The 12321-nt window shown below is 38.3% G+C and overlaps 1 protein-coding gene across 1 annotated transcript; it reads left to right on the top strand.

The window, feature by feature from the left end:
- LOC109222403 lies at window positions 389-3667 on the top strand. Its single transcript, XM_019386767.1, has 7 exons — window positions 389-409; window positions 557-830; window positions 941-1108; window positions 1263-1520; window positions 1766-2031; window positions 2393-2549; window positions 2706-3667. Exons 1-7 carry the CDS (start codon window positions 389-391, stop codon window positions 3665-3667), a joined length of 2106 nt encoding a protein of 701 aa, XP_019242312.1.

The following is a 12321-nucleotide window of genomic DNA, read 5'->3' as shown; positions in this document are numbered from 1 at the left end:
GGAAGTTGTAACTAGGGAAAATGCAGTAGGCTCACAATTGGAAGGAAAGCATATGGATAGCAATGAATTTCCAGCACTTTTAGAAGAAACAATTGGAAGGAAAGCATATGGATAGCAATGATCTTCCAGCACTTTTAGAAGCAATAAGGAAAGAGAGAAGATATGATAAGAGAGTGGTTGTGAATACTGTGGAGGAACAAGGTTGTTCTACTACCACAAACACATTTGAGGTCCTTAATCAAGGTGGCACCTCATCTGATACTAGGCAGGGTTGGCATATCCATCCTACACCTCCATGATAGTTAGTACTTGGAATATTAGAGGGCTAAACAGGCCCTTTAAACAGAAGGAGTTGGTGCTCTTTCTGAAAAAGTACAAACTAGAGGTAATGGGACTAGTTGAGACAAGGGTAAAAGAAAATAAAGCTAGGAGAATAACTCAGAAGATAATTAAGGACTGGAAACTTCAGTATAACTATAACTATGCATATAATGAAAGAATTTGGCTATTGTGGAAGTCTCATATCCACATTTAAATCCTTGTGGTAGATGCACAGTTTATTCATTGTGAAGCGGAAGAACCAATTAGTCAGAAGAAATGGCTCTTCACTGTGGTATATGCATATAATGAATTGAACCCAAGGCAGCAGCTCTGGGAGAAGCTTATTGGTATAGGTTCTAATATTACAAGTGGCTGGCTAATTAGTGGAGATTTTAACAATGTCTTACAAGTAGATGACAAAATTGGAGCTCCTGTAATACATGCAGAGGTACAAGGCTTTAAGAAATTCCTGGATAGACTGCAATTCACTCCTTTGAAAGCACAGGATGGTATTATACTTGGTGCAATAAAAGGGATGAAAATGCAAGGGTATATAGCAAAATAGACTGGGCATTTGGGAATTTCAACTGGTTGATGAACAATGGGCACATTGAGGCAGAATTTTTGAACCCTGGTGTCTCTGATCACTCTCCTATACTGATGAATTGCATGTTTGGTATGATTCAACAACACTTGCATCCTAGACCGTTTAGATTGTACCGTATTGTCCTTCACCATCCTGAATTTACAAGAATAGTGAAAGAAGTATGGGCACAAAATGATAGAGGTATAGGACATGAAAGGACATGGTATAAGCTCAAAATACTTAAAGAGACATTAAAATAATTGAACAACTATATGGCATCTTACCAGCAGAGATTGACTCAAGCAAAGCAAAAGTTGGAACTGGTTCAACATCAACTGTCTCTGCAACCTTTAAGGAAAACATATAGAACAAGAAAAGGAAGCTCTGTTAGAAGTGGAGAAATGGAGTGACATTGATGAACAGGTGTTGAGGCAAAAATCTAGAGCTATTTGGATCCAACATGGAGATGCAAACACCAAGTACTTCCATGCTCAATGGAAGATGCGCACTAATACTAATGCTATTATTTCTATTCAAAATGATGCAGGTATTAAATTAACAGAACCTAAACAGGTGGAGGAGCAGTTTCTGGATTTCTTTAAGAAATTGATGGGTGAGTCATCACCAGTGCATCCTTGTCCAAATGCTTAGGTGATCAAGAAAGGACCTTGTCTAACAAGGCAACAACAACTGGAGCTGATCAATTCAGTCACAGTGGAGGAAATAGTAGGAGCTACTAAACCATTCCAACTGACAAGGCACCTGGGGTAGATGGATTTCCAATAGAATTCTTCACTCAACAATGGGAGGTGATCAGAGAAGATGTGATTGCTGATGTATTGGATTTCTTTAACACAGGAAAGCTCCCAAAGGCTATAAATAACATTGCTATTACTATAATTCCTAAAGTTCCTAATCCTACACAGGTTAAGGATTTTAGGCCAACAGCATGTTGTACAACTATTTACAAAATTATCACAAAGATCATCACAGGCAGACTAAAGGCAGTAATGAACTATCTGGTGGGGGATTCTCAATCAACCTTTATTGAAGGAAGGAATATAACTGATAGTATACTCTTCACTCATGAACTATTCAAAGGTTATACTAGGAAAGGAATATCTGTAAATGTATTCTAAAAGTTGATCTTAGGAAAGCCTATGATACGGTGGATTGGTTTTTCTTGAAGAGGATGCTGATAGATTTGGGATTTCCACACAGATTTGTTGGCTGGATAATGGAGTGCTTAACAACTATGTCTTATTCTTTGACCTTAAATGGAGGACTTACAAAGCCATTTGGAGGTAAAAGGGGGATAAGACAGGGGGACCCTATGTCTCCTTACTTATTTGTGATTGCCATGGAGTATTTGCAAAGGGAATTCAGTCAATTGGCTTCAAATAAGGACTTTCATTTTCATCCAAGATGTAAGTGATTAGGAGTGGTTCATCTATGCTTTGCTGATGATCTATTGATGTTCTGCAGAGCTCATTTGAAGTCAATCAAATTACTGCAGGATGGAATCTGAAATTTTTAAGAGCTTCAGGTCTTCAAGCAAATCCAGATAAAAGTTCAGTTTACCTTGCAGGTATAAATGAGAGGATGAAAGAACTTATCTTGCAAGAATTGGGATATAATGAAGGTAGTTTGCCATTCAAATACTTAGGGGTACCATTAGCTCCAAAAAAGCTAACTAACCAACAGTGTTAGCCACTGGTTGAAAAGATAACTACAAGGATCAATTGATGGACCTCAAAATTACTGTGATATTCTAGAAGATTACAACTCATTAAGTCAGTGATATTTGGAATGCAATCTTATTGGGCTCAAGTATTTTTATTGCCAAAGAAGATTAGCAAGATGATAGAAGCAATATGTAGAACTTATCGTTGGACATGTCAGGCTGATATATCTAGAAGAGCTTTGGTAGCATGGGACAAAATTTGTTTACCACAAACAATGGGAGGCTTGAATGTGATAAATCTCTGTAACTGGAACAAAGCTGCAATAGTGAAGCACTTGTGGGCAATCACAAAGAAGAAAGACTGTTTATGGATAAGATGGGTCCATTCTTATTACATAAAGAACAGGAGCATTGACATCATGCCTATACCTAAGAGTGCAGCTTGGGTTGTAAGGAAAATTATTGAACAAAGGAATTTAATACTAAATTTACCAAGCTTACAAGGCAATATACATGAAAGACTGGAATCCTTACAGAACACAAGTGGTGGATTCAGTATTAAGAAGCTCTACAACTTGCAAACTCCTCAGGGTCAGAAGGTTTACTGGAAAAGTCTGATTCTACATCCTCATATACATCCTAGACACAAGTTCAACTTGTGGCTGGCAATACAAAGGAGATTACCAACAGTTGATCGACTGCAGAAGATGGGTGTTCAAGTAGCTCAATTATGTGTGTTATGTGGTCAGGAAGATGAGTTATTTGAACATTTATTCTTTGAATGTTCATACACAAACACTATATGGAAGAGATTACTAAACTGGTTGGGAATTCAAAGACAGATTCAAGCTTGGGAGGAGGAGTTGCACTGGGTGGCTAATTATGCTAGGAAGAAGAAAGGAATTGGCAATATTATTGTAGCAGTGTTTGGCATGTTGATGTACAGTTTATGGAGGGACAAGAATATGATCAGATTTCAAAATGGGAGCACTTCAGCAGAGCAGATATGTCGAGAGATCACTACATATATACATATCATCTACACAGTAATTGGTAGAATCACATGGAAGCCTTGAACAGATACCCCTAGCTAGTCTTATACGTGTATTTTCTGTTTCTATGATAGTAGAATACATGTATAGGCTGTGATACATATAGTAGTATAGTATAATTATATAGTTGAGACATATATGAGATGTTGGAGTCATGTGTAGTCTAAATAGAGACAAGGAACTGGTCAGCAGGGTCCTACTATGTAAAGATCAAATTTCTGATAAATAAAAGGATAGTTTATAGGGAAAAAAAAGAATTTGCTAAATTATCAGAATTGTATGTTTAATGATGTATCAGCAGTTGATTAGTAGTGTGTTCTTTCATATGTTTAGCATGTTTAGATTAGTCACGATTTTTAAAATTCAGAAATTGTGTGATTAAGCCAATGTTTTAAAAGCATAGCAGTCAGTTTCAATTAGTTTAAAATGATCTTGATTAGTTAATTACATATTTTAATTAGTTTAATCACCTAAAATAGGTTAAAGTTTGACTATTGCTTGTTGTGCTGTAATTTTTAATCCATCTAAGTTTTGTGATAGCTGTTTGTAATTATTAAAATACTAGGGGGCAAAAGAAATAAGAAAATTAGGAAATCAGCCAGGAGGGGTTTGAAGTGCAAATAAGATAAGAGAATTAGGTAAAAACTTGGTTTAAAAGGGTAGTTTTTAGAAGTTAAAGGTTTAAAAATCAATAAGAAAATATCTGAAGTGGACAATTGTCCAATTCAGTTAGGAAAAGATACCAATTCCCTGAATTTTAGGGTAAGCTGGCAGATTCCTTTTTGGCCTTATCTCATTCCCTCATAAGGCATAGGGATATTTCTATAAAAAGGGGCTTTTCTTCTTCACACTCACATGTTAATACTCTGCATATTCACTCACTCCAAAAGACACACAAAGGAAAAATCCTCTGCAATTCAGACTCCTTTTCTTCATTTTAGACTGATTTTTAGATGGATTAGACAATGAGGAAAACACTCAAAGTTCGATCAAGCTGAGCTTTTGGGGCTATTTCAATCTGTGTTGTCGACGCTCTTGTTTGGTTGTATTTGAGCTCTAGTTCTAAAGCTTGGATCCCTACTTGGTTTTCTCTGTTTGTTGTCTCTCCATTAGTAGCTGGGCTGGTTTCTTGGGATTTCAGACCTTTATTTGGTAATTTCACAATTGTTCTCCATTTTATGTATGCAAATATTCATCCGCAGTTTCTCTATGAATAACTTTTTGACTTGATCATGTCACATTCATACTTAGTTTTCATAGATTTGTGATGTTTAGGAGTCAGATTTTCTTGTACTTGTATCAGTTGATCTTTAGTTCTTTAAAACAACATATTGAAAAAGTAATTGTCATGTTATTTCGCCGCTTTCCCTTTGTGTGTTGAAATCCTGGAGAGTTGTAATTATTTGAATCCTAACCTGTTATTTCACTTGTTTCAATTGTGATAAGTCAGATGCAGATTTGCAAGTTATCTCTGTAGCTATCCTTGTAAGTGCAACACTAGTTTGGGAATTGCAAAGTCACATGTGCCTGAATTGAGTACATTGGCAGAAGTTAATGAGATTGGAAACAACAGGAGCTTTTTTTATGAAGTCACAATTGATAATTAGCTAGATGCAAGGATTGTATAATTCTAAATTTTATTTTGTTTATGATTAGTGTTGTGTAAATTCATTTAAATTATCCGTTTGTATAATTTCGATCCTTAAGTCTGGGTATTCTTAAATAGTATTTGTTTGAATGATTATGATGCCATTATAGTACGTGATCTTTCATATTGTTAATAAGCTATAAGCTTGTAAAGAATCATATAGGATTGTGGGCTAGTGGGCCGTTTATACCGAAACACTAAGCCCAATAGCAAGATAGCTGAAGTTATAACAAAAGAGTTCACGTGAACTCTGAGATGGGCTTTAAGCAATGTAACAACCTGACCGGTTATTTTACTTGTTAGAACCTCGTTCCCATAAATGAGACTTTCCGTACTTACTTTTACTGATTTATGACTTGGGGGGATGGTTGCTTGGGGATTTGGGAGAGTTTGGAGTGAAATCGGAACACTTGGTTCCTTAAGGTTAGCCTAAAACGCCAAGTTTGACTTTGGTCAACATTTTGAGTAAACTACCTCGGAATTGGGATTTGACGGTTCCAATAGATTCGTATGAGGATTTCAGACTTGGGTGTATGTTTAGATCGGGTTTCGGATGACCCGGGAGCATTTCGGCGCCTAATAGTGAAAGTTGGTTCCTGAAGGTTTTAGAAGTTCTTTAAACTTGGTTTGGAACGCGTTTTGGTGATATCGAGGTCCAAACGGAATTTTGAGACTGGGAATAGTTACGTAATGTCATTTAAGATTTGCACGCAAAATTTGGTGTCATTCCGAGTAGTTTAAGTACGTTTCGGCGCATTGGAAGTGAAATGAAGAACTTGAAGTTCTTAAGTTTGATTCATTGGTTTTGGGTTGCGATTCTTAGTTTTAATACTGTTTCAGGTGTTCCGAGAGTTCGAGCGAGTTCGTCTTATGATTCTAAACTTGTTGGTATGTTTGGACGGGGCCCCGGATACCATTCGAACGTTGTGCGAGTTGAGTTTGAAGCTCAAAAGAGCTGCTGGTGCCAGTTCTGGTGTGACCACACCTGCGGTTGGTCAGCCGCAGGTGCGAGCCATGAGCCGCAGAAGCGAAGGTGGGAGGACAGCCCAGGCACCGCAGGTGCGGCCATTTTAACGCACCTACGAGACTGCGGGTGCGAGGCCAGTGGTCGCAGGTGTCACGACCCAAAATCCACTAGACGTGATGGCACCTAACACAACCCGCTAGGTAAGCCTACTAATAACTTGTCACGCCCCGAACCTGGGCCTGGATGTAATACGGCACTCGGTGCTTGACAACATGTGACCGAGCGAACCAACTGGCTGGCTGAATCAACATGTGATATCATAACATACTGAATGCGGGAGATAAACTAACACATGCTGATATACTAAAAATCAGGATGATATAAATCAAAGTACGGAAATACTAATACATTTCTGAAACATATTTGTAACCAACATAGCTTAATATAAAAAGCCTGTGACTGTCTAGCTGTTACTCTAATGTATGAAGCCTCTAATGAAGTACTGAAAAATACTGACTGTCTAAAAATACTGAAGAATGTAAGGTAATGATAGTTCCGCGAACGAACTGGGGATCACCAAATAGCTTGTACGAGAATCCTAGCGCTCTGAATCGCCAACCTGTAAATCATTACCTGCATCTTCAGATGCAGGCCCCGGGAAAAAGGGACGTCAGTACATTAATTGCACTAGTATGTAAAGCAACTGAAAGAACGAATTATAAATGCTGAAACTGAAACTAAGCTGATAACTTAAATGATAACTGATAAATGAAATGATAACTAATAACTGATAACTAATAACTGATAACTGAACTGATAAATGAACTGAGCAAAGGAAGTAATGATATGAATACTTCCTCTTCTGAATGATGAACAATCTGTTTATCTAAACATTCAACTGCGACCTCAGGCCCAATATATATATGTGCACAAACTACGGCCTCGGGCCCAAGTATACGTATACATAACTGCGACTTCAGGTCCAAAAATGCATAAAGCATAAACTGCAGCCTCAGGCCCAAAGATGCATAAAGCATATAAACTGCAGCCGCAGGCCCATATACAGGTGTTCAACATTAAGGAACTGAGAATCATACTGAAATACGTTATGCCGAAATACTGAACCATACTGAGTTACATGATACTTGAATGCTAAATAGAGCTAGACTGAGACATATATTCATGAACTGATTACAAACACTGAAACTTCAACTGTTTATGAAATGCTGAGTAAGTTGCACTGAGACCCGGGGATTTCAAACCCAAGTCTATATTGAATACGAACTGAGCTCACAACGTTCAGAATGAAAGTCATGAACGAGTTATGAAGCTAGAGAATAGAAGTTCTGCAACTATTCAAGGAACTAGGCTTAACGATATTTCCGAGGCAATTAGTAACGTCGTAAAAGAAACGTATTGTAGGGAGAATCAATAACATTCCCAAACATAGAGAATTAGCCTCACATACTTTAACTTCCAGCTCTTGAGCATAATACAACATTCGCCAACCCTTCAACTTTAATCTATATCAATACAAGTCAAAGGGATTCCATATTAGCAATAATACTCATGTTTTGGTCACTTAGGCATTTTATCAAAAACTTGGTGGTATAAAGCTTCATAGCCCTTATTAATGGTGTTTCTACACCCAATAACTCATTCTCTTGCTCCTAGATAAATTCTAAAGTCTCAAATGGTTATAATCAACATTATCTTTTATCACCCATAAGGTAAACAATACTCTTAACCAATAATTAATAATTAGCAACCCAAACCTATAGCCGTTCATTTTTTCTATCAAACCCATCAACATATAACTCATGAACTAGAGTCTATAATCATTATCCAATGTTGGAATCAATTAGAGGGTGAAGACATTACCTTTTTGAAGTTCAATCCCCTTGAATTCGAGTTCTAGGGTTGCTTCTCTCAGCAATGATGTCCCAATCGAATATCTAATGATATGGAGGGTTTACCCATGTTAATAAGATGTTGGGGAATTGAAATAAACTTAGAATCACCACTAAAACTTACCTTGGGTGGTGGAGGGACCCTTAAGGAGTTAGGTTTTTGAGAGTTTTCCCTTCTAGAGCAAGTTTTTATGTTTTGGGGCTGTGGGGGATGAAGTAGGGCTAAAAAAAGACTTCCCAAGCCGGCCACCGCGTCCCAGAAGGCCTGACCCCGGTCCCGACCGCGGCAAACTGCTGGAGCACCGCCTCACCACCGCGGTCGCGGTGGAACGCAGCCGAACGCGACGGTGATGGGCATAACATTTTGCACAGAGCTCCGTTTTTGACTCCACAATATATCGTTGGAAAGCTATTTCAATGGTCTACAACTTTCATGCTTTGAGTTTTTCTAAATTCGTTACACATTGTTGTCAAACTCTGCTGGAAGGCGGACCTTCTGCAAACTTAGTCGATTTTGTCGAATCTTATGTACTTCACTTTCCATCTTGATTTTGAAACAACTATTTTCACCCATAATCATCCCGATATGACTTCTTATGTCCAAAATATAACCTTACTACTCCTTTAGCTCATTCATACCTAAGCTGAATGTACGGGGTGTTACATAACTATCCATTTCCAATAACATTAATATGTCAATTAAGAAAAATTAAATTATCTAGATCTATTATTTTTCCCAAGGAATGGTAGTACAAGTCATGAGTTTTCTTAGAATAGAGTTTACAAATGCGGAAATGAAATAAATACATAGTTTGTTTGGAAAGTATATAAATAGCACAATTTAATCTAAGACTACCTCGAACAACAGAGGCAGCTACAACATGGACGCGGGTACATCTTCAAATCCAGCAACCCTCGAGCACAGCAACAAATGCAGCCAATATCTGCACGCAATGTGCAGAAGTTTAGTATCAGTACAACCAACCACATGTAATGAGTAAGTAACAAACCTAGCCTTAGGTTGAAAGCAGTGACGAGCTGGAACATAGGTCGGGTCCAACACCACTAGCAGTTCATAACAGTGTAAAGCAAATAAATAAGGAAATAGCTCAAAGATAAGGTGCTCAGCCTTTTCACAATTTTCTGAAAATAGTTCCGCTTTTCAAGAATATCAGTGAAAACCCAAATCCTTTATCGAAATCATCGAAAAATTATGAGATAGTTTGCAAACTGAAATTTTCCTGAAAATTCCTTTCCACAATAAATAAAATGTTTCATTACCTTTCCAAATAACGAACGTGCAATACCTCTTTATAACTGCATATCAATGTGTGTAAAAAGTAATGAATGACATAATACCGTACAATATGAGGAAATGCGCCTCTATGCATGTCTGCCATATATGCATGCCAATGCCATGTATCCCATAGATGAATCATGTACTCACACTCTCCACTCATCATACTCAACCACTCGGTACGGTATATGGACTATACGGCCAAGGGAAATCCATCCCGGAACATTTACGACACTGAGTAGAAGTCACCCAGTACCTAGGAAAAAGGGAAAATCCATCCCTGAGGAAAAATCCATCTCCGGGTATCAAGTACTTCGGCCAAATCCATGCACAGGGAAATCCATCCCTCAATAATATATAAATGCTCAACCACTCAGTACCGTATATGGCCCATGCGGCCCACAGAAATCCATCCCGGAACATACTCAATAATGATTATACGTCATTCGGTATCGAGGAAGAAGGGAAGTCTATCTCTGTGGGGAAATCCATCTCCATATATCAATACTTCAGACAAATCCATGTCCAGGGAAATCCATCCCTCAATAATATCATCCGCGCTCACTAGGGGTGTGTTACAGACTCCGGAGGGGCTCCTACAGCCCAAGCGCTATCAAAAGCATCAATATAACTGTTGCGGCGTGCAGCCCGCTCCCATAATTGTCACTCATAATCAGGCTTTCGGCCTCACTCAGTCATCAATCTATCCAGTCTCACCACGGGCTCACAATGTCATGAAAACTTACCCGGAACAATGATATGATGTATCAATAAGTAACAACTGAGACTGAGATATGATATGAATGCATGAATGTGACTGAGTACGATATATCAATGAAATCAATGAGATAACAGCAAGAAACGACCACTATGGGTCCCAACAACATCGGAATAAAGCCAAAACATTATATCTAGCATGATGTATAACTCATTTACTTCATTACATTGTGAAACACAGATTTCAACAAAATAGGGCCGCTATTCAGTGCCCTGAAAACAACCGAGTCACAATTCACATGGTGCACGCCCACACGCCCGTCACCTAGCATGTGCGTCACCTCAATACCAATCACATAACACGTATTGTGGGGTTTCTGTCACGCCCCAAAACCGAGGGACATGACCGGCGCTCGACCGGGTAGCCCCAGTCAAGCGGACCTGGGTGCCTTTCCTATCCCACGTGTTACCCCGTATTTTCATTACTCATTAAAAAAAAGAAATAGCCATTATAATTAAAACACCTTTTTACGAAATATACAATAACAAACATGATTACCTAGCGTGGTTTACATATTACATCGCCCAACATACAAAATACATTTTACATAAGTTCGTAACCCACATTTACTGTCTACGGAGCCTCTAAGGATAGAAAAGGATAGTACAATACTTGCCGGTAACAAGGCTCCGGCTATACCTACACAAATATTAAAACATGACTCCGAAATAAAAGCGGCATGAGCCACGCAGGGCCCCGAGAGGAAAGGGGCTCACCAATTCAGCTGACGGGAAGTAAATGGGAGCTACAGTCGGTGGACTGGAGTACCTGCTATGGATCCACCTACAATCATAACACGAATGTAGCGCCCCCGGCAAAAGGGACGTCAGTACATTTGAATTGTACTGGTATGTATGAACAAACTTTGCCCTAAGTAAACTCAAACCATACACAAGTAACAAGTAATAATGGAATCAACAATCAAATACACATGAAAGGAAACAATCAAGCCAAACAAGTTTACAATCTCTCCATTTCCCCTTCAACATTTTTCACATCAATGATTTCACAACTTTTCTCATATTTTCATTTCAATAGTGATATCGATCACTTTCCACCCTTATTACCTCGGCCACCCTTATCACCACAACCCACACCTTATTACTTCGTGTTGCGGCGCGTAACCCGATCCCACCGAACAATCACAATTCACAAACAATACCACAACAAATACAATTCACAAAGAACAACAACAATTCTCAAGGAATAACAACAACAATTCTCAAGGAATAACAACAACAATTCTCAAAGAGCAACAACAACAATTTACAAGAACTTCCATAGACATCAATACCATTTCCATCGTATTCCACATCTCATATGCTTTTTATGTTACAACGAGAATTTCCCCCGACAAGCCATATATGTTATTACCACAGTTGTTCCAATTGCATCAATTATCATTCCCTTCCATCATTTGTTTCACAATTCTTACCACATAGCACATTCACAATCGCACACTTGGTTTATTGCCAATTACTTACATCATTATATCAAGAGTCATAACCACGAACACTCAACCATACCAATCACAAGAATTTCACAAACAACCCACGTAGAGATCACATACCAAACACTCAAACACCAAACAAGGTGATTTTACAAAAATCGAAGTTAGCCATACATACCTGGAGCCGAATTCCCTTTAAATTTTCTACTTCCAACTTCACCAAAAAGCCTAGCAACGTCAATCTAGTGCACAAATTAACACATATTTCTTAGAATAAAAGTTCCCAATCATTACCCGAACACATTTAGATTATCAACCCTCCTTTGTACAATCCTTTACTCCTACCCAATCCCTCTTACAAGATTTTAGGTTTTAAAAGACATGCATGAATGTTTCAACCTCTATTATCAAGAATTAATGCACGAGACTTCACCCCCCCCTAATTAAACCTGAAAATTAATGAAAATGGGTTAGGGATTTTACCTGCAAGAATGGGAAGACACTCACTTTGAAATTTCCTGGCCCGGTTAGTTTTGAAGAATCAGTTTGAAGAAGATGAACTCTCTCTCAAGAACCCCTCATCCCTCTCTCTTATTTTTGTTCAGGAAAGTGGTTAAAATGAGGGGTT

Source organism: Nicotiana attenuata, chromosome 2, assembly GCF_001879085.1.
Source record: "Nicotiana attenuata strain UT chromosome 2, NIATTr2, whole genome shotgun sequence".
NCBI lineage: Eukaryota > Viridiplantae > Streptophyta > Magnoliopsida > Solanales > Solanaceae > Nicotiana > Nicotiana attenuata.
Note: the sequence above shows the minus strand (reverse complement) of the source record. Positions and strands in the feature narration are given on the sequence as shown.

Coding starts and splice junctions, on each gene's coding strand:
- LOC109222403 (XM_019386767.1), top strand. CDS start 389: ATGGGACTAGTTGAGACAAGG. Junction 410..556: donor TGGGACTAGTTGAGACAAGG/GTAAAAGAAAAT, acceptor GTAGATGCACAG/TTTATTCATTGTGAAGCGGA. Junction 2,550..2,705: donor AGAATTGGGATATAATGAAG/GTAGTTTGCCAT, acceptor TCATTAAGTCAG/TGATATTTGGAATGCAATCT.